Genomic DNA, 24,132 nt, shown 5'->3' with positions numbered 1-24,132 from the left:
TGTGTGCACGCGTGTTTGCGTGGGCACATAAGAGAGCAGCTGCGTGGGTTTGTGCAGGGCTTTGGCCACCTGGCGCTTTGAGGTGGATGCTGGGCTGCTCGCGAGTAAAAGTGGAAATAATGTCTCTCTCCCTCTTTCAACACACACACTCATACTGTACTGTATGTATACCCACGCGAGCCACAGCCATGTTATAAAAAAAAGTGACACTGGGCTCTGTCTGACTCTTGTTCTCTCTCTGTCTGTCAACTGAAATGCACTTCGGCTGCCATTACTTAGATATCTGAAATCTTCAATGCCTCAGTTTTGCATAAAAGGAAGGACCAACGTTTTCAGATATCAGTACCTCATCTCCTCTTCCACTAAAAATTATGTTAAAACTCTTGTCTCCACCACTCAAAGGATAATGAAACAACAAATTGAGACACGTGTTCCTGTACTGCTCAATAAGTACATGAAAATTAACTTGAAGATTAACTGATGAATTGTAAACTATTAAATTAATCGCCAGCTATAGTTATGTTGTAAGAAAAAAATGTTACAATTCTCTTGATTCCAGATTCTTTAATGTGAATACTTTCTGGTTTCTTTACTCTTGAAGGACCGTGAACTGAATATTGTTGGGTTGTGGACAAAACAAGACATTTAAGGACATCTTGGACTTTGGGAAACACTGATCAATGTTTTTCACCATTTTCTGACATTTTATGGAGCAAACAACTAACTAACTATTGTCCTCTTGCATCTGTTTTTAAACTTCACATAACCTCATTGCATAGCAGATCAGTGCTACGTGAACTAACCAATAGAGTGATGTAGCCAACTAGATGGCTATGCTGATTGGATTAATTACTTCATGTGGCTCTTCCTTGGGTGACATGGAGAAATTTTATTACTATTTCAAACTTGAGCTGACAGTCATCGACAACTAATCTCTGACCATCATAACATCGTGATTCAAAAGGCTCCCCACCAGAGAGCACAATTAAGTGACGGGTCCCTTCAGAGTTGCCAAAGGGCAAGAGTTGTTGTTGTTTGTGATTTGTGGGGAGAGGAAATCTTTTTGCTGCTCAGTGCACTAACATTAGGTCCCCATGTCCCGTTTATTATTTTCTTATTAAACCAGTTCAGTTAGGCAAACCCAAGACACTTGGTTAAATTTGTGGCAGCAGTGTTCCTTTTCCTGCTGTTGTTTCTCTCTTAGCTTAGCTTCCTTGGCCAGTTGACCAATGTTGTTTTATGCATATGAGGCTAAACAAAGCTAAGTTATGGACATTTGGTGTGGAGACGAGGATGCTTTTAAACCTGGCAAAGGCATGTATGTCAGTGGTAACGGGAGATACGCTTCTCCAAAAAATTAAGGGAACACTTTAAACACACATCAGATCTTGATGAAGGAATTATTCAAGTTGAACATCTTTACTGATGTACGTTGTATAATTTGTTGAGAACAAAATGATGTGACAACAGTCAATGGAAACCAAAATCATCAACCCACTGAGGGCTGGATACAAAATCACACTGAAAATTGAAATCACAGGCTGATCCAACTTGCGTGAATTTTATCACAGCAACTCATAATGTGACTCAGTAGTGTGTATGGCCCCCACCTGCCTGTTTGCACTCCCGTCAACGTCTGGGCATGCTCGTGATGACTCTGCGGATGGTGTCCTGGGGGATCTCTTCCCAGACCTGGATCAGGGTATCAGTGAGCTCCTGGACAGTCTGTGACCGTACTTGCCGTCGTCAGATGCATCAACACATAACATCCCATAGTTGCTTAATTGGATTTAGGTCAGGGGAACTAGAGGGCCAGTCAATGGCATCAATGCCTCTGGCATCCAGAAACTGCCTACACACTCTAGCCATGCGGCTGGACATTGTCCTGCACCAGGAGGAACCCAGGGCCCACTGCACCAGTGTAAGGTCTGACAATTGCTCTGAGGATTTCATCCCGGTACCTAACAGCAGTCAGGGTACCATTGGCTATGACATGGAGGTCTGTGTGACTCTCCAAGGATATGCCTCCCCCGACCATTGCTGACCCACCACCAAACCGGTCATACTGGATGATGTTACAGGCAGCACAACGTTCACCAAGGCGTCTCCAGGCTCTTTCACTCCTGTCACTTGTGCTCAGTGTGAACCTTCATTATTTGTGAGGAGAACTGGGCGCCAATGGCAGACCTGCAAATTCTGGCGTTCTCTCGTAAATGCCAATCGAGCTGCATGGTGCTGGGCTGTGAGCACAGGTCCCACTAGAGGACGTCAGGCCCTCATCCCACCCTCATGAACTCTGTTTCTGACAGTTTTTGTCACCTATGGATATGCCATCCTGGAGGAGCTGGACCACCTGTACAACCTGATTGGGCTGCAGGTACCGCCTCATGCTACCAGTAGTGACAAGGACACTAGCAGAACACAAAACTAGATAAGAATCAGTCAGGAAGGATAAGGAGAGAGCAATTGTCTGTGGCCACCACATGCAAAACCATTCCCTTTTTGGAGGTTGTCTTGCTTTCGCCTCTCCATTGCACTTGTTGTCACTTTCATTTGCACAAAACCAGGTGAAACTGATTCACAATAACTTGTGCTTCCTAAATCGACAGATTGATATCCCTGAAGTTTAACTGACTTGGTGTTATACTGTGACGATTAAGTGTTCCCTTAATTTTTTTGAGCAGTGTAGTTTCCCCTGCAAGGTGAGACAGATTTATGTCAGAGCAACGGTGGGAAACAGCGGCGGCTACAGTAGTGAGCTAATACACAACTGCTGCATTAGGACAACACTGAGCGGACACGCTGGCTCAAGTTTATAAACAACAATGTCATCGTCCATCATGATGTTTCACTGTAGACATCATCATATGCCAATTCGGCAGACATCGCCCATCCCTACTGAATGTCACATTACATTAATCACAATTTAGTACGAATAAAACAAATTTGAATGTGTCCTTGGTTTTAATTGTAAAATGGCATTATTTTATTCTGTCATCTGGGCTGGTGGAGCATAATTGAGATTTAATAGGTCTTGACATTGACATTTTTTGGCCACATCACCCACGCCTTTTAAATACTTTACTTTTAGATAGAGATGTAGTCATAATTTATTGCTGATGTAAACCTCTATTTATCAACATGATCAGACTGTACTATATTGCGTGCTATAATTTCTATGAATACTATTTAATTACCTTGATTATATTCATATTTGAATATGAATGTTACTGCATAGCTGTTGTCTTGGTTCATCCATTTGTCCTTTTGATTGCGTACATATAGTCACACGTTATCTACACCCTGATAAAGACCCCATGAGGTCAAAAACAACCTAGAAATCCCAACAATTAATATGCTGGACTAAAAAAGCAAACTATGACCCATAATTCACTTTTTTAAGCCATTTGGATTTTTCCCCGGTGTTTGATTTGAGAGTAATCATTGAAGTTTGACAGTAAAAACATGGCTGAAAATGTGCTGTGTGTGCAGTGCATCTATTATCATCATTTATCTTAGAAGGTTGACCCGAAGGAGAGAAAGTTTAAACAGAGGTGGACAATTGAATATATTTTTTTGCAGAGTTTAATGACACCTGTCTAAGTAGTAAGGAAGAAGCTGCTGTTCTACAGGAATAGAGGGTACAAGGGAGAGGAGAGGTGAGGGGATATCATTGAAATGTATTAGAAACTTGTGTTTCAGCCAGTTTCAGTTTAGTTTAAACCCCTTTAAATCTACATGGTCTCCTTGGTCTGCCTAAGAGAGCTTGAACAATGTTACTTTTCTGTGACCAATCTTGAATCTCTATGAATACTACATACATATAAAAAACAGTTAATTTACAATATAATAAATACGTATCTTCCCACTCCTCTTTACTACCACTCAGATGAGGATTCAGCAGTTTTTCTCCTCTTCTTCGTTACATTTTTCCAATGTTGTTCAGAAGATCACATGCAAATCAAACACGTCATGCAAATTAAGCACAACAATGGGACGCATGTTAACATGGTGCTGATTATGTAAGCTTGATTATGCTGCTAATTGGAGTGATTTTCATAAAATATGTGGAGCACCTCAGTGACATTAATAGACACCCATCAGTCAGTTAGTGAGGCACTAACCACATGCTGTGTGCCATGTAAACAGGATAAATAGAGAAAGTATCACTGAATCAATTCAAAGGCTTACGCATGCTGTACTATTGTCAATACTCATATTCATATTTGTAGCCTGTAGGAAGTATAGTGTTGTCTTCCACTATCTGCTCTCTTATTTGCCATCTGTGGTGTGACCACAGTGTTTGCGTCAAGCGTGTCACTTCAGTGCTGATGTCAAATGCAAAGGCCCAGTGCTTATGAAGTATACATGCAATAAGACTGTTGAGGGCGGAAACTTATCAATATGTACACAAGAGCAGCTTGGGTAAAGTCCCTACTGCACTGATGCACAAAGCCGTCTGCCTCTCTGATGCAAGGAGCTGCTACTGTGGACGTAACATTAACCGGTACGTCAATCTCAGGTTGCTTTGTTTTGTTCTCCAGGTGCTAGTGAAACCACACGCACGCACACGCACACGCACGCACACACACACACACACACACACACACACACACACACACACACACACACACACACACACACACACACACACACACACACACACACACACACACACACACACACACACGCACGCATACACAGCTGTTGGGACAGATGTGGTAATACTGGGATGCGTGCATACTGAGTCATGTCTGGCAGGAGAGTGTGTGTGCATGTGTGTCATGACTCTGGGGTTTTTTTGCATCGCGGAGGTTCAATGTCTGGTCGCAGATGTGCAGCCAAGATAGTTCAGAAAGAACAAAAATACAGTAGTTTGTTGCTGTGGTCAATTCAGGAGGAAAGGTGGATGGAAAACAAGGGCAGAGGGAAAACAGAGATCCCTCACACACTCTTACATGCATGCACACACAAACACACACACACACACACACACACACACACACACACACACACACACACACACACACACACAAAAGAAATGAGTCATCAGTGAGTATGTGAAAGGGCTTTAAGAGGCTCTAATTGCATCTGATGAGAAATATAAAAGCGGCTTCTTGCTCAGACAAGGAAGAGGGGGAGGAAGACGGAAGAAGAAAGAAAGAGTGAAACCACACAACTCCTACCACTTCCTCAGTTCTTAGAATTAATTTAATTCCATTAACTTCTCAATATTAAATGGTAGATGGCAATGTATTACATATATGCATATGTTTTCCTCTCAAATAATTACACACAAGGAGAATAAAGTCTTCTTGATAGGTTATCTTGACAAGTGTTTCTGAGAGTTGGCATCCACAGTACGTGTGGCTTGATGGTGACATTTGCGTAATTTGAGCGGCGCTTCACCCCCGCGTCATTAAATCCTCACCACCAAACCCATTAACACCCATTCTCTCCAGAGAACTCCATTTACGCAATGCTCTGGTGCGGCAGCGTCAAGGAGGCATCTTTGCCAAGCGTCTTTGCTCGCCTTGCCTCTCTCCTGGCTCCGCATGCCCAGCCTAATCCCATGTACGTTCGGTGCAGTGTGTGTGTGTGTGGGGGGGGGGGCTTGGGTAGAGACGGTGGCGCTCGGCGAGGCCATCTGGGTATCCCATCTGCAGCGCAGTAATGGCTGCGACTCTTTCGTTCTGGCAGCCTGCAGCAAGCGATTACCGACGACAGGCCCTGATGACAGGGGCGAGAGGCTCCCCAGACGTCTCGGATGACGCGGAGGCCTGCTAATAATAGGATGCTGTTAAAGATGGTGAGCGCAGTAACCTGGTTATCACCGAAAAGGTGGAGGGAGAAAGGGACAGAGGGAGGTCACTGATCTAAAATAGGGTTTATTTGTGCAGGACTGCAAGGATTCTATTGGCTTTTAGTAAGTGTGTAAAGACATGATGCTTGATCTAGAAAGTGAGAAGCAGGAACGCAGCAACCGCTCGTGAAAATATTACATTTGTCCACTTCTCACACTTCATTTTATAAAGTGATATGAGTCAGTGGGAAGCCTCTCTCTGAAAGTGTAGGAAAGTGTACTGTAAATGGGGACTACAAGAAAATTCACGAGTCACATCTTCTTGTCCTTTGCTGCATTTTTCAATGCTAAACTATCAGGCAGACAAGATTAATGATCTAGAGGTATATGCAAGTTTCAGAAGCCCACATTTAAGGCAAGGGTATATTCTAAACAAACTAGTTGTGCGACCATGACCATGCAGCGTCGTAAGTACAGAACGTTACAGAAATTGTAGAATGCAGGGAACATGGTTTCAGAAGGTGTTTGACAATCCAACAAGCCCTTTGGTTGAAGCGTACTGACACCTTTAGGCAACCGACTGAGAGCGAGTGGAATGGGAGCACAGACAGGAAATAAGAAACCTGTCTCCTTGTGAGATATTTCTTTACTTTTGTGAGATAAAATATGGTTTTATCACAAATGTTTAGCTGTGACGTGATCAAACATAGTGAATCAGTTACAAACTCAGTCATACAGCAATATCTGTAGGTATTGACATTAGTCATCATGAGCTGCTCACTCGAACACCAAGTAAGGTCTCATTTAAACCAAATCGAGCATTGCGGCGAGTAGCTGTAGTGTTATGCCGCTGAGTGCAGGAGAGAGAATGCACCTCAAAGTAGTTTGCCACTCGCCATTTAACAACAAAGGAGAAGCTACTTTGGCCATTAAAATGGCCATTGTGTTCCCCCTGTAGCATTAAGCCACGCCAAACTAGTACACCTGTGACTGACTCATCCTACTTTTCTTTTATGCATGCAGGTCATATCTTTGTTATAGTAGGTTTAGCATGGTGGTTCTACAGTGATCGTCCACACAGCAGTGACTTAATGAGAAACATCACATTACACTCGGCACCCCAAGCAGCCTATACACATTACCATCACTCAGTTGAATGGGAGACCTTCTGTTTTTGACAAAAAGCCTGGTTTGACCTGAATGAGGCCTAAGGTTGTAGCAGCAAAGTCTGTGAGTGTACTGAACTGAATTGAACTTTCCATATATAACGTGTTTTTAATGCTGCCTGGTACTGCATGCACCTAAAATGTATCTTTTGACAATTAAGCAGCTAGAATAGATTACAATAGTTTGGCGATATTACATGAATACAAATTTTGCTAAAATATATCTAAATCTTCTCGCTATCCTCTGTTAGGCTTGTTAGTTGCTGCATGTATTGGTTTGCACCAGAAAGAGCACCTGCCTTCCGCTACAACATTGGTGAGAACTGCTTTATCTTAGCTCGGTGTTTGGCTAGCCTGGCAAACCTACCTCCTACCCATTTGCTGTCTGAATTACAACCGTAGCAAGTGGCTACCAGGCATGCCACTCAAACAGTTTCCTCCCTCCTGCTATCTCCCTGTTAGCTTTTTCAAAATGCCCTTATCTACTGGAAATAACAACAACCTCTGAACTAGCAACCTACATGTCGAAAATGCTAAGTTATCCTAACCCCAACCTGCTCGCTAATGGTACGAACACAAACATGCTAGCAGTTGTTACCTTTCCTTTTGCAGGGATTTTGCCATTTTAAAGACAAGGCTTACCTTCCCGTATTTGATACAAGTTCCCTGGGAAATAGTTCTAGGGCACCATCTCTGATCCTGTGCTTTGCGCTGTCCAAGACAATTGTAATCGGTTTAAAAGAAATAAGTCAGAGCAATTTTTTACCCAACAGAATGGTGATGGGTGTAGCCAGACCACTCTCCAGCGCTGTGGAAGTCTGGCTATGCTAGACAAACAAATGTGTGGCAATACATTTTTACAAAACCTCTTCACTGTCATGTATGGTGTGTTGTGTTTATAGAACGTGAAGAAGTGTCAAGCAAGTCAATGAGTGAGCTTGAACAGAGTAGCTCACCTGGCTAAAGAAGAGGGGGCTAAACAGGGTTGCTCAATGAGGATTAAGACAGAAGCAGTGTATATAGTCATACTCTGGCAGAAATATATGGGTTTGGAATATACTGAGTACACAGATGGCCAGCAGAGAAGTGGATTATGTTGTAGAAGTGGTTTGAGAAGTTACTATGGACATTTTTGATACTTTTTTGGATACATTTCCTTCCTCCGTCACTACTAGGATCCACTGTAAAACCATAAATCCAACTGACCACAACCCTCGTTTTCACACCCCATACTCTTTCAAAAGAAAAACTTTGAAAGAAAGGAAGGGCGTAGAATGTAATCCAAATCTGCAATTTTTCTTGTCTACAATCTATCCCAAATTGGTTGGCAGATCTTTCAACACACAAAGATGAAACAATATTTTATGATTCTGTTTAAGGTTTGTGTAACAGATGAAGAAGAGGGTGTTTTTTTTTAAATATATAAAATGACTTTTGATCTCAAAGTTTAACTTTCCACTATATACAGTATGTCATCATGTGCCACCATATGTGCCATCACATACAGTGCATTGACACTCACTCACCTTTGTTTTCCTGTGCCATGCGTAGTGCCTGTAATGATGTCTGAGGGTTGATCTCCAGCTGGCACAACAGCACTTTAGCATGACCGATAGCTGAAAGAGCTTTCTGCAGCTCTGCACTTCCCAGCAGCATGTTGGCACCGGCGACGATCACAATGGCATTCTCACCTGCCAGTGGACACCAAAAGAGATGTACTGTATAATGATACAACAGACACATCAATAAGTACTCTCTACCATAAATGTGGCTAATTTACTGTACATTTTTATTTTTACACCATGTTAGAAGGCTAATATACTGTACATACCTTGTTACTCGTTATTAAAATGGAAAATATGTGCAGTCAAACTGGACTTCAATAGTCAAGTTTTAACCATATTTTGAGAAAAACAGTAAAAGAAAAATGCAAATTAATGTGCATGTTCCATCCACTAATGTTATGTAAATATTAGAAGTTGGGCAGATCAAGAAAACAGTTTTAGGCTCTAATTCTCCAATTAGCTGCCATTAAACCACTGCCTACGGGCATGGCGAGACTGTCATGAAGAGAGTCATGATTTATTTGCCAAGTCTGTTTCCATTGCACTTTAATGCATTTTACTTTAATCTTTACGCCAACTTCTCCACCTCAGCCATGTGTAAGCCATTTAGCAATATTTTTACTTTTTTTTATTTCCGGCATTTCCACTCTTTTTTATTCGCAATTGAACATATATATAAAAATAACACAGGCCTGTTACTTGACATTTATTTTTAGTTTAAAATCTTCTGCACATAAATTGTCAGTCGCTTATTGAGATGAACCCTTTAGGCAAACACTCAATTCGTCATTAAATTATAACCTTCAAAATGCTTTAAATTAACCCAATTTTAAAGACATAAGCCCCAGTGTTTTGTATCTCAGATAGTCTTTGGTTTGTACTTCTTGTTGGACATTTCTTTTCAATTCAAAGGAGAGTGCTTAACACATTTGAATTAATTAACCCAACACTGATGCAAAATGGCATGTGCACATTGCTTTCAGGGTCATTATTTCTTAATTGCAGTCTCTCAATTAACCAGTTTTAGTTCGACCAACTTCTTCGAAAACTTAAAATTTAAACAGCCAGCTACATGGCATAATGGTGTATGAGGATGTACTTACTTTACAATGTTAAATGCTAAAAAAAAAAAAAAAAAAAGGGAAGTAAATCCACATGTCATGGGAGTCTTTACACCCGTATGTACTATACGACAGAAACTGCTCTCCATGAGGAAGACCTTTGATTGTAGCAGATTGGAACCTGTGGGTAACTCAGCATGTTTTGGTGCACTTGCGCATATGATTATGTTAGTGTGTGTGTGTGTGTGTGTGTGTGTGTGTGTGTGTGTGTGTTTATCTGGTGATTACAGTCACTTGAGCAGTGGTGGTGAGTCAATGGCAAAACTGAATGCATGGGCGTACAGTGTGTGTGTGTGTGTGTGTGTGTGTGTGTGTGTGTGTGTGTAGTGAGAAAAAGTGCGCCGACAACACGCATGCACTCTTGGTTGAGTGTGCAAAAGACCATTTCTACAGAACTCAAAGAGCTTTTAGGATATTAGCTGCAAAAGCATTTACCTGCGTTGTTGACAATGATGGAGGCAGCTCCCGTGGCGGCGTCAGAGGTCTGCCCGACAAAGTCTAAGACAGAGAGAAAGGACACAAGGTGTAAAACAAAGCTTGAAAGCATCAATTATGTGTCTTTCCTGTAGAAAGACGTTTGCTGCTTTTCTTTCTTGACAGCATAGCCAAAAAATGTAAACCAACTTTCAAACACCTTTGACCAAAGTGTCACCATAATAACCACTACTAATTGCTTGAAGTGCATGTAGGTTGCAGCTTTTTGGCTCTGCGGAGACAGGCACAAGGACCTGCAGTCTGATACAGTATGTGCACTGAACACACCTTCTGAAAAGCAACTTCATTCTTAAGAAATTCAAATGGTTTAACAATCATTACTCATAACAATAGAGACGCTTTCCAGTATATCCAAAAGCTGTGAGTAACTAAAAAGAATCGATAAAATACAGACTAAAAAAAACATTGCTCTGAATATGAACTCCTTGACATGCAACATGGAAATGGAAACCAATTTGGCAAATAATGCAAAATACCCTTCATCTTACCTAAGTGTACAGCATTGTCCTTGAAATTCTGGATGTAATTGTCTCCAAAGAAGTCTTTACCAACCTAGAAAAGATTGAAGGCAAAACGATAACAACAAAGAGAGTGTCAAGCGGGGTCAGACTTGGTTAGCGGCAACTTTTGAAAAGTGGTATACTCAAACCTCAGTTGGGTTGGATTTTCGTGTGCCCTGCCAGCATACTGGCATGGTGCCGCCGCCGAAAATGTGCAAAAACGAACACACAAAGTCAACAAACGCACACACGCGCGAACACACGACCAGCTGCGCCAAGCCTTCAAGACACGATAACCCCGCCTTCACGCCTCTTCATGCCCACCTCGCTTTCGTTTGCTTTCCCTCCTTCCCCTCTTCCCCTGATCCGCACAGGGATGTCCACATCTGTAGCTACTTTGGGTTGTGGAAGGGGTCCCCACCTTGCCCCGAGGCGCCTACTTCGAACCCACGCTTTCCAAAAAACGTGCCAAAATGCGGGCACTTGTAACTGGCTGTGATAGTGGGTTGGGCTGGTATTGGCTGCTTGGCCCCATTCTCTTTGAAGAGCGGCCTTCCGTCTTGGATGTTTTTGACAAGCCCGGGTGTCTATTTTTGGGTTCTCCCCATGCCCGGAGAGCTCCTCCCGCACTGGGTTGTTATCGATCGGGCCTCTTTGTTCTGACAGAGGTGGGGCTTCGGTGCTTTAGTGCTAGGGTTGAAAGGCCACGCTGAGCTTACTGATTGGAGACTCAGGGTTGTATGGTATGGGAATAGGCTTGTTTGAAGGCGTGCAAGCGTGGGTGGGCGTATGCATGCGGCATGGTATTGATCAAGACAAAATGAGGCATGGAGAGTTGATGTGGTGAAATGACTGAAGTGTGAACGAAGCTTTTAGGTTTTTGAGAGTTGTTAACTAGTCGGTGGACTATGGTAGCTAATGTCTGACTATTTATACTGAGTAACGCGTTGAGCCAAAGGTTGGACAAGCTAAAGAACTTTTCACTGACATTCACAAATCATGCTAGCATCCAAAGTAAACACACACCGTAATACAAACTCTACAGTACAGTGTATGATTCCGCTTCCTCACCTTGCAGACCATGGCGGTTTTGGCCCCCAGTCGTGCAGCCTGTATGCACTGGTTGGCCCCTTTCCCCCCAAAGCCAATGAAGAACTTGTGCCCATGGATGGTTTCCCCGGCTTTGGGTAGCCTTGGTACCTGGCTGAAAAAAGGTAACAGGTAATGAACACCATTTCAAGAAGTAGACCATTTACATTCAAAAGAACCTCATGGGATTTTAGAGATGAAAAGTTAAGATTCCTCTCCTTACAGGAATGCTTTGCTTTAAGCAAATGCTTTTTATCCATGTTTTTCATCTCAACCATCTCTCCCCACTGTAGATTAAAGTTTGAAAATTTTCCATCAAACTTTCAAAAAATGTGTTATTTGGCAATCGGAGTGTTCTACATTGAAATCGTGGAGTAAAGGGAGATGTCAAAATGTGAAGATAACCCTTCAGGGCCAGCTCTCTCCCTGGTTAAGCTATTTATTTATCACTGGAAAAAAATATGCAAAAACACACAAACAAGAGGTTTTGAGTCTGCTGAGGATTATATCTTTTGGTCTTGTGAAGGTCTTTCACACAAAGATCAACAAAAAACTTGCAAGAATGAATGACATTGGAAACTTTTTTCTTAGCCCCCGCTTTCCATCCTTACACTCAACAGCAGTAATAAAAAACAAAAACAGACAGATCATGCTGTTAACAACTTCATCATCATAGATATTTTACCTAGACATTCAGTCGGATATGCTTACGCAAGTCTCTCCAAATCTGCAAATGATGCAACCAGCAAAACCCATAGATGTCTCAACATGACACTGGGTGCACCAGTAATGCCTGACTCATCAGGGTTGGGTAAAAGAACCGCCCCTCCCCTCAGGGTTGATATGCCACAGGTGGGCGCCCTTAGGAGGAGTTGTCTGTTTGTAAGTCCTCCAATCACAGAGCCACAGTGGGTGGTGAGTAACACGGGGGAGAGACAACAGACAGCTTCATAATATACGTCAGGACACTGTGGTCTGGCTCCGGGCCACGGCTGCCCGGTGCCAAAGGGTTTGCGGATGGTGAAATGTTGTCATAAACTTGTTTTCCACACACGCTGTTGATGCTCTTTTGTGTGTGTGTGTGTGTGTGTGTGTGTGTGTGTTTGTGTGTGTGTGTTTGAGTGTGTTTGTGGCAGGTGTGCTATTACAGTAAGTTCACTCAATCCCAGGATTTCCAGTAAGTGAGACGCTGGTGGCAAACACTGGAGGCTGTTGTAAATGCTGCTGTTTTTGCACCGGCGTGTGAAAAGACCAAAATGCCCCAAAGCTATAACAGGATGTAGGGTCAGTGAGGCTGAAATGTGGTGAGAAGCAAACGGAACAAAGGACGAACACATGTACTGTAAATACACACGCACACACACCTCCTCCACAGACAAATTACCTATTCTCCTTGGTGCAGCTGTCTGAGTAAATTTTTCCCACCTGTGTCACTGCTGTGTGACTCTTAGTGAAAAAAGTAGTGCTTGCACACTGACTTCAATCTACACATGTATTTGACATTAACAGGCTATGTTTAAAATGTTACAGTAAATGATTAAAATACAGCAAAGATATTACAAAAATACATCCCTCCTAAAATGTCAACTGTGATAGACTATGTCCTGGGTGTACAGACGGAGATTGATACTACTATCATATCTGTACAGTAAATTTGACTAGCGGCAGCAGCTGGTTAGCACATTGTTTAAAGCAACAATATGTAGAAATTAGCATTTTGTGCAATTTGGTGCTGTACCATCAAAATGAATTTGAAGCGGTTATTTTAAGGTAAAAACTTAGGTGGATTTTGTTACCCCTGAACAAAGCAATGCTAGCTGTTTCCCCATGTCAGTCTTGTGTGCTGGGCTAAGCTAACTCGCTGCTGGCAGTGGTTCCTAAGTTCATGTTCAGAAATGAGAGTGACATCAATCTTATTGTCAAAAGAAATCAAATAAAGGAATTTACAAACACTTCAAACTATCTGTTTACCTTTAGGCTCTGAACCATTGGATTAGTTGGTGTTTAGCCTCCCTGAAATGCACCATTACTGGGCTATGTTGGTCATCAGTGCATTCAGCTCTTCTGTATCTTCTGTCTTAGATTTGGGGGACCCCTTTTACACACTTTTGGGGAATGATTTTTGAGTAGCAAGTTAGAGTTTATATATGCAATTGTTGCTTAGGAAGGAATGGTAGGCTACGCTTTTGTAAAAAAGAAAAAATGCTTATTCACTTTCCAATCCAGAATGAGATAGGAATATACAAACCACTCCAATGTCTGTACACTAAATATGACAGTGGAGCCAGGACATGGTATGAAGGATACAGAGAGAAAGATTGAAACCACTGTCATAGTGCCAGCCAAAACCTGTAAAACTAAGCATTTACCGCATATATTGTGATTGTTTGAAGGGGCTATATGTAACAATATGTGTAGCAAATCACATGTATTAATCACTTTTTTATTTTGCCTTGCCTATACAAGCCTGTGGACAATTTGTTTCAGTTGTTTTATGCTGCTGGACTGTAGATTTCTTTGTGAAGGACTTCGGTCCGGGTCGGGTCGGAGTCAGTGCCTCTCTCCGCTCTGCTAACAGAGAACAACAGTAGCTAACATTAGTTTAGAAATGGAGTCCGTGATCGGCTTCTAGCACAACACGCAAGTTCCACAGAGCCTTCAATGTATGAGCTAAGATGAGCTAAGATAAGCTAATTGTGGTGCTAGCTTAATACTAATGGACAGATGTGTCACATCTGTCATGTAACTCTTAGCAAGACAGAAACCAGTGCATTTCCTAATTTCTTTATGATTATTTTGTAACTGAACTTATTACTTGGAACTGAATATTTCAGGTGGCACCATAGGCCATTTTCTCTTGATGACAAACATATTGAGGTCATTTAGCCAAATCTTTCTCCTGGTGTCTGAATCCATGTACGGTGATATCCTGTTTGTTGGAATCAGTGCTAATTTCCTTCTGTTTAGTTCTTTCTTTAGAGTAGTGCATGATCTAGTGAACAATCTGATAGAAAGGCTTTTTGTCGGGTGTAGAGACTGAACGTAAGCATGTAAGAAGCATTTTTTTGTGTCCTTCATATACAGGTCACTAACCAATGTTTTCCTTTCGTGTTTTACAAAAATACCCACTAAAATGATTTGTTTTGTGTTATATTTGATCTTAACTTTTAAGTGTGTTTTGCATTTATTGAGATATGCATGAAAATGTGATAAATAACGAGCCCAGCTTTTGTAGCATTGTAAACATAACATTTGGCCGACAGCCACCTGAAGCCGGAGAACTGACAGGTAAGATAAACAGATTTCCAAATTCTTAAATAAACCCACCCACGCCTCTTCATGCCCGGAGAGACACTTGGCTATTGTTGTCTGTGGTGAGTGCACCAAACAAACAGGGCACTTATGTGCTAAAGTGCAACCTCAGTGCGTTTTCTCCCATGGAACCAAAAGGCCAAAGCAGGTGTTCAGTGACGTGAAGTGTTTGCTTTGAGGCTGGCTCTCATTTCCCTCTCCTCCGTCTCTATTAAAGTCATTCCTCAGCTGTTGGCGAGGAACAGGGGGAAGTAGACTTGGACAAAAACAAATTGAAATGCTGTTCTTCACAGTTGGAACTAGAGCTTGTCTTTACAGTTCTAAACACAACATCCAAAGAGAGCTTACATGCAAAATACAACACACAGAAGGAGCATAAGCTTTTGTTTGTATTAATCACAATTTCAGAAAGTTAATGAATGGTAAGTATGGATATTAAATGATCACACTAGACGCCATTTTAATTTCAGAGTGGTAATCTTCAGCTCATATTGTGCCTCAGACAAGAAGCTTTTCAAGCCTCTTTGCCCACTGAGACGTTTTGTTCTCATCTTGTATAGTCTTCCTTGTCCACAAAGGTCCTTTAGCCAAAGCTCCAGTAAATCAGGACAAGTTTAAGAGACGGCAGCATACTTTACATGGGCACGGTGAGCTGCTTTGTTAACAAGAGGCGCAGTGTCAGAGTAGAACGTGGGCATGTATTTTTGTGTGGTCAGACCATTTGTTGAAGCCACGTGTGCATGTTGCTATTATTCACTTGATGGCCAAAAATGGCCTATATCAGTGGATATAATAAGCCACTTATCAACCTATTCACTGTTTGAGTTGGTTGGCAATGGATATCTCAGCTTTGTTTTTTGTTTTTGACATTTACATAAAAGGTTGTCACAGATCTCTGACATTGCTTAGGACACAGAAAACTACAACAATGGGGAATATTTTACAAATAACAATTTCATGCTTTGGTGAATTAGTATTTCACTTGTAAGAAGCACTGTCCCTGAATTGGAATGCCCTTAGAGGAGGTTGGGGAAATGTGCTCTTTAATTGTGGTTCCCAAACTGGGGGGTTGGATCCCTAACAGGGGGTCATAAGAAAAAGACCACAACATAATTAATGGGAAAATACTGATTCACTCCAAAACACTTCCTTGTCTTTGCTTTTGTAATTACCTCCGCCAAGGTGGTTTGGTTTTTCACCAGTGTCCATTTGTTGGCAACACAAAAACTACCAAACGGATTTCCACTAAACTTGGATGGAGGCTGGGTCTCCACCCAGAATAGACCCCATTAACTTTTGGTGCAGATCCAGATAAATCCAGGAATTTTTTCTCACTTTCTTTACCATTGCATCTTTTAACGTTTTTGTTAAGCAGGGTGGTTTAAGATTTAGAGTGATACAAGTCTATTGAGTTTGATATTGGATTACGCGTGTCTGAATAAAAGCAATTGTTAGGTGTTGTTGGAGCTATGTGCACTACTGAGTTCTAGTTAAATATCTGATTGTTTCTCTATGGATATGCAAATGAAACAATCTAAGAAAAATCATTAGAAATGCAAAAAAATCATTAGAAATGCACTTCTGTAATTGTAATTATTGTTTAAGAATGTATTAAACTTTGATTAATTGTGCCAGATTCATTTTCTGTCAACTAACTAATCTATTAATTCAGTGGATTAATATATTAATAGATCATTCCTTACTACACTTACAGCTGCAGCCCAGATTTTTTAGTCTGGGTTGGAGAATCACTCCCATAAAAAACATTCAATAGAGGTGTGTTTATCGTGCTCTGACAAAAACAATCCTGTGGTGCATTTTGTTTCAGCTCTTTAATTTGGGAAACTCAGGTTTCACTGAGCAGATGTGAAGTGTCTCTTCTCAGTAAGATGTGGCAGTAGGGGGCACTGTATGGCTTTGACAATGGGTTCAAAGCCTGGGAGGCTCCGCTCCTTCTCTTTGTGCACTACATATAGCAGACAATTAAACATAACCTTTTACTAAAAAAGCAGCCTGACTGATACATTTATAAGAGAAAACCACAGAGATCTGTGTCACACCTGTGTGTTTGTACAGCAGGGCAGAAGCAGAGTGTGAGAGTGTATGTGAGTGTTTGTGTGCGTGCCTCTGCTGTCTGTCAGTTAATTGTACTGCCACCCAAATACTGGCTGTTCAAGACAACTGGATTTCTAACTTCAAAGCCATGCATATCACTTTGAAGGGTTGCGAATGTATTCCAACTACCCTCCCCTATCCGCATTCTGACCTCCATCCAAAAAGCCCCAACCCCACACTCACACACACACACACACACGCACACTAGAAACAGCCCATTTCCCGTTAGCTTATTAGGGTCTTAATTGACAACTCCTGCCCTTCAAAGCAGAAAGTCACTGGTTGAATTGCTAATGAGCAACAAAAATAAATACTTACCCCTTCAAAAAAGAAACCCAGAAGGAGAAGGCATATGTTTTTGATAAGTTGGGACTTGTGAGTGACAACTAAAATGTGACAACTTGAATTGGAGTGTGCACTCCCCAGAACGCCAGGAAACTTTTCTCCCACTCGCACAGATTGCACTTGTTTATTCAGATCTCCATTTGCTGGCAGCCAGGTGACAGTTATTATTCCCAGGGTTTCACATAAAAAACATAATACAAGCTGTATGACAAAACTGTCGCACGAGCTGAAAACAACATGCTTCTTCATGCTGACAGGGAGACATTTAGTTGGCTAGAGCTCATGAATACTTGACATTATACTGTATTGACTTTATGTATCTTTTGAGATTGTGTCATTCCTCACAAAGGTTATGGTAAATAAGGGTGACAAATTGTTTTCAACTAACCCATTGTGCTGGAGTTGATGACTAACGATTTGTGGGAATGGATCCTACTTGGCTCAACAAATCTAACCACGTATGAGGATGATGCAACACTGACATTTTAGTAAGCAGTAATTATAACAGATCATCTGCACAGTTCGAGTCTTTGAAACCTGAGTAGGATTTATCATGGGATGGTCACATCTGCACCATCTGTTAATGACTAGACCAACAATAGTAATAACAACCTGTCGGAGTACTAAATCAGTTTGATTATTTAAGGACAGCTGCTGATGTGTTTAAACAAATGATAGTAATGATCTGATCTGTTATTCTTGCAGGGATGGCCAAAGCTGTTGGACCAAACACTCTGAGACCACGGACGTTCTCTACAACATTTTGAGCTTTCAGGACAAGTATTGAAAAGGCAGCAGCATTATCTAAGTTTAGACCACTTCCTCTATTCTTGTGTCGACAGGACTGTGCAGTCCATTTCAAGTCATGATGGAAAACACCCATCAGCCCTTATGCCACATTTTCCACAAGCTTGCATGTCAAAATAAAATCCCTGTAGGAAAAAGGCGGTTGTGGTGGTTAATAATAATAAAGGGAAACATGTTTTAACAAAGACAATTAACCGTTTCCTAAGTTACACCCCCTAAGTAACCGCTGCTATGCCAGTTAAGCTTACCGTTCTTGTTCGAGATAAGATGTGCTTTTACATGTTTTAAAGCATTTTATCAGAATATAACTTTTTTGACATGCACAAAGAGGTTCTGCCCACTGTGAAGCATCTAATCTGCCAGAAATATGTAAGAAGAAGAAGAAGAAGAATACGTTTTTTTTTCCAACTTTATTTAATCAATTCAATAATTGGCTCCGCCTGTTCAGACAATTTTCAAGATGGACACACATTGTGACCTGGGGACAATGTTCCCGTTTCTAGTTCTGTGGAATTATTCATCTTTACAAACACAAATAACTTATTTCAAGCCTTTCAACAACCCTTAAATCTTCAAAGATCTCCATCCAAAAATTGTATCACACCAGTTCTGTTTTGCTACCAACATGTTTCTGTCCCTCCTGGAAGCATCATTACCTAATGTAAAGTTACCCCTAAATAAGGCAAACATGCGTTTATTCCAACCAGAGGTGTTTACATGGTTTTTATGCACTAATGTTTTACTGTTGAACGGATCATCAGGTTTACACCACCCCGGTGGCAGATCTACAACTCATTTTTTTAGTAATTAAAGGGTCCTTGATTTCAGGCACACAAAAGCATTCTTATTTCTTGTTACAACTGACAACACATTTTTCCAATTGAAATAATAGCTGTTGCTGGCAGATTTTATTATCTATAGCTTACTAACTAATTGAGATAACATTAGTTCCGGGTTTAAACTGCTATCTCAGGCTGACTTTTTAATGTTTCCTGCTGACTCATTTTAAAACAAGAATCTTGTAAAAAGGTATCTTAAACATGCACTTAATGGCTACATATTGTGCTAAAAGAGGCTAATAATCAAGGCAAGATTGGTCAGGATCCTTACCATGTATTATTCGGTATGCATCACGGTTTTTGGGCCACGGTAGCAGTACGGTTTCGATATCTTAATATAAAACTACTCACACTAGCAAAGGCAATATTGCATGTAAAAATAATTAAAAGCAGATATCGTCAAACCACAAACCTTATTATAAACATTTAACACTTATCTTAATTGCCTTCCATAAAAAACATATGCAGTATCCAATCAAGTTAAACAGCAAACATTATTGTTGTATTGTACTGTATTGTTTGCCTTTGTGTATTAATCCTAACAGGGCGTATTGAACGGTTCGATAAAATATTGAATATTGTGGCATCCCTACCATGTAGACAGTGTTGCAAACTCTTTTCCTATCAAAGTAGCTGGCACTAGATCCAAAACTTTTCAAACTTTTCTCTTTTCCACATTGATGACCACATCATGCATTAATCAACATAAAGCTTTGTGGTTGTGTGTGTTGGGAGGGGAGGGCAGAAGAGCTGTGGACTGCTATTACTAAGAATTGCATGTGAATTACAATATATTTGAATATATTTCCTGCCTTTCTCTGATGGTCTAAATAAGTTGTGAAATTTGTTGCTGGTTGCTTTTTAATTTAAGTGTTTGAAAAGACATGGAAGGATGGCTAGTTAGCTGGATATGCCAATGACTGCAGCTTATGCTGGAACAGATGAACACATCATTCCAATGCTTACACTTTTGCTCTCAATGTTTTCGGTTTGGGAAATGCTAAGAAAAGTATAAAAGTATATGAAAGTGTATATTTAATTTCCTTCATCTTGGGTTACACTGAGGGGTCCTGATCCCCCAGTTGGGAACCACTGGGTTAAAAGGTAGATGAATAGTCCTACAAATATTTTGTAATAGGCCCTAATGCTATAAAGTCAGTTTTGAAACTTTTTGAATGGAATATTATATACACACATTTAAAAACAATGAATGTGTTTTTTACATATCAAAGTATTTTTATTATTTTTTGAAAAAAAATATACATCCAAGAAAATCCATCTTATATACCCCATTTAAGTCCTTAGCAAAGCCACATGGGCTCTGAACCAAACATTGAGAAACAAGGCTTTACACTTTTAAAATACATGTCCTAATAAGGTCATGAACACTTGCCCAACGTGCTTCTTCCTGTTGGGCCTACCTGAGGAAGCAGCGGAGTTTCCTGAACAGAGATTTAGCTCGAGATTTTCTTCTCAGCCTTCTCAGAAAATATAAGCTTGATTTATGGTGATTTCAGGAAGCACATACAATACTGAAACACCTTGATTAGTTGACATAGTGAAGTCAGGGCAAAATTTACTCACCTCACCAAATCAGTCATACAGGAGCCAACCACCATCACATCAAAAGCCTCTTCAGTCATGATCTGATTAAGACGAAAACAGTGTTATTTCCGCAGCAACAGCTCTCATTTCTGGACAAGAAATGTCTCTAAGATTATTCATTTAAATTACATTTTAATGACTAAAGAGATTATTGAATTCCTTAACATCCGTCCAGCCTTTCCAGTAAAACCTATTCAAAAACGAGGACAAAATCTAAAGCCTAGCTGACTCCTTGGGGGCATCTCAGGCAAAATATGTAAACTAGTTTCCTGAAGGCCTCCATACAAAAATCACTTGATATTATTTATCTCCCACATTAGCATGAGCTTGACTGAAACAAGGAAGAAGGTAAAAATAGAGCATTCATTGCTGGCTGAGTTGGACAGGTTCCAATCTAATTGCGGGTGGAGTAGGAGGGGTGGAGGTATTTCAATGCTACACCACGTGAATGCACCGCAGCCCAGTAAAGTCTATAATTAATTCAATCCTCTGCTTGTATCAGAGCTAATGCTAGTGTGTTAATCTCTTCAAATCTCTGCCGAGGCAGTGGAAGACTTGGAAAGCCTGGCCGCTGGCTGCAGGATGGCTCAATTCTCTCTCCCACATCTCACAGTATATTGTCTTCCCTCGGCAGGCATGAAAAGCTAGCCTAGAACCCTCCACGTCTCCACTGCAGGAGAATATTATGAGATCTGCATTGTCAGACCACTTGAAACAGCAATGAGCCCTCTCAAAGTTCTCCCTCTCTTGTTAAATTTGAGGCTGAATGATCATAGAGTAGCTGACTAACCTGAATAAGTGTTTGTAGACCCAAAGTAATGTAAAAGGTGCTTTACTCATACTACACCTTAATAAATGGGTCCGCTCAACCCCAGGCAAAACAGTATGTATGCATAATGAGTACATTGGGTAGTTGACACACGTTTTTAGGACCTGGACAAAGCATACTCACAAAAGACAACAGTCATGAATTCAAACAATTTAGTCCAAATGCAAATCAAAGTTGCACACAGTTGATTTAACAGTTTAGACTGAGGCATAAGCAAAATCCAAAATAAAACCTTACCTAAAACTTGTAAGATTACATATTTTGCCTGTGTCTGGTTGGGCACTCAAGACTTAACTAGATAATGATTGTTATTACAATGATACAAGCATTTATGTTTAAAAAATGCATTTCAAATGTTTAGATAATGACTATAATCATCAAAAACACTTATCTTATTCTCATTCCACTCCCAGTCCCCCAAACAAACACACTCTCAGATTGAAAAGGGCTCTACTTATGTGCAGTTTCATACTGTCCTAACTATTTAAGAATACTCAAAAGATAACTGAAGATGAATGTTGAACTAATAAGGCAATCTTAGGGACTACGGATGCAAATCAGCAGCTTTGCTATAATCCAGCATGTTTACAGAGATGTGTAATATCGACGTTCATTAATGTGCACTGTCCCTATCCAAAAATAAAGCATTATTATTATTATTATTATTATTATTAGTATTATTATTATTATTATTAGTATTATTATTATTATTATCTCCTTATGTCATTTAATAAATTGCATCAGCAATGGTTGGATAATAACCAACTAGGGGTGGCAATCATAAAGTAACTCACAATAAGATACAATTCATGATGCCCACAGTAACGATAGTATGACAATACAGCTATTCTGTGATAATCCATACATTGCAAGATAATCATCTAACCATATATCATAATATCTTTCTAACTGAAGATACAAGATACCTCTAAAAAAGGTAATGTAAGGTCTATATTTATACACTGCATTGTGTCAGTTTCATAGAATCTGACATGAACTAAGAAGAAACAATGTTTAAAAAAAGTGCATAGATATCTTGTCTGTGTCCATGTGTGGCGTCATTCCAATGTAAAATAGTCATAAACTATACTGTTAGGATAACAACAAGGGAACAATATGTCTCAATAAATTCTTTTCAATCTGCGTAATTTAAGTTTATACCACAAGGAGTTCTGAAGTTGTGACTCAATACTAAGTCAAATTGTCAGAGGAATCTGTTTAGAGCACCTACATAAAAATATTTTCATTTGCCGTCAGGGTATCAATAATCGTATCATCCCACTCTTAAATTCAACTAAACATATTTTATCTTTGCAGCTTCGAGGTTCGTGATAATTTATTTGTCATAATACAATACAGAATTGTACAATGAAATGCAGTTGTTTACTAATGGATACTTCATCCTTAGTTCTTAGTTATTCTGAATCATCTCCATGAAGGTGGAATTTCCCAGTTGTGAATCAGCCCTATTGCTTTTGTGTGGAAACGCCACTGGTCTTGCTGCACGTCCTGATATGATTTCTGTGCACTTGTACATGTTTTTTCATTTTCGTTTTCCAAAATAGATTTTTTCCATTTGTGCAAGACAAACACATTTCAGGTGTCATTCCACATAACAGCTTGAATGTTTTTCACTCTGTGAGGTGTTTGGTTTTTTTTGTTTATTGGGCTACAATAAATACAGGGGGGAAAAAAACATAAAAAATAAAAAGTATCGAGATATTCAATGGAGTGCAATAATATTTCTTTGGCTAAATCAATAAACCTTTTCTATATAAATACAATGAAGGCAAATGTAACAATAGCAATACCAGAAAAAGTGAAAAAGTCATGCACGTTAGCAGAGATTACACATGCTATATAGACTTTTATGAATATATAAGTATATATTTGTTTATCTGTACAAGCACAATTTTACACCAGTTGTACTTAGTTATTATTACTTATGTTCTTTAATGTGTAGGCCTATATAAGTACTACTGATACTCTACTGAGTATCAGGGTCCTTATGTGAAGAGCGCCCACAAAGGTACTATAATGAATAGTTGTGAATTTGGGGAGGGGCCCATAGAGAATGACAATTTACAGGTCCAAGGAATTTATGCTACGTCCCTGATTAGGCCTGTACCCAAATCTTCTTTCCAACTCTGGAAATATAGCAGCATTGTGGAATGATTTGCCCTCAAGGAAACTCAAAGGAAATGTGACCCAGCTTAAGTAGAGGAACGCTATAGTCAAATACAGTGTGCTGAGTCAAACTGATATTGAGAAATGTGACACAATAATTACCTTAGATTCAAATTTGTTCTTGCAGAGTGGAGGACTCAACCATATGTTTATGGATTCAACGACTACTACTGACAAGTGACGGCCAAAGTACATGTTGACAGCCGCCTAACCATATAGCTATTGCCTGACCCATTGTCGTCACTAAATCAGTGCATACGCATTTAGTATTGCTTAGATTTTTTTTAAAGTATATAAATATAAACCAAAACTTTATTTATGAGAAATATATCGATGGGACATCTGGCGCTGGGA

General features: G+C 40.2%; 1 protein-coding gene across 5 annotated transcripts in view; it reads right to left on the bottom strand.

Annotated features, from left to right (window-relative positions):
* The window catches only part of rbks (ribokinase), a 43,702-nt gene that overhangs the window by 18,840 nt on the left and 730 nt on the right, over positions 1-24,132 (bottom strand). For 3 of the 5 annotated variants that reach the window (XM_084381910.1, XM_084381909.1, XM_084381911.1), the window contains exons 2-6: positions 20,742-20,803; positions 11,722-11,854; positions 10,639-10,702; positions 10,091-10,153; positions 8,496-8,660 (exon numbers count right to left, since the gene is read on the bottom strand). In XM_084381910.1, the coding sequence (XP_084238036.1) occupies positions 8,496-8,660; positions 10,091-10,153; positions 10,639-10,702; positions 11,722-11,854; positions 20,742-20,800 (484 nt within the window). In that variant the 5' untranslated portion in view covers positions 20,801-20,803. Of the gene's footprint in view, positions 1-8,495; positions 8,661-10,090; positions 10,154-10,638; positions 10,703-11,721; positions 11,855-12,450; positions 12,521-20,741; positions 20,804-23,880; positions 23,951-24,132 lie in introns of those variants that run through there. The other 2 variants (XM_084381908.1, XM_084381912.1) reach the window with 2 other exon arrangements.

The sequence above is a fragment of the Pagrus pagrus genome (genome assembly GCF_965226575.1).
Source record: "Pagrus pagrus genome assembly, chromosome: 18".
NCBI lineage: Eukaryota > Metazoa > Chordata > Actinopteri > Spariformes > Sparidae > Pagrus > Pagrus pagrus.
The sequence above is the reverse complement of the archived record's forward strand: the minus strand, read 5'-3'. Positions and strand labels throughout refer to the sequence as shown.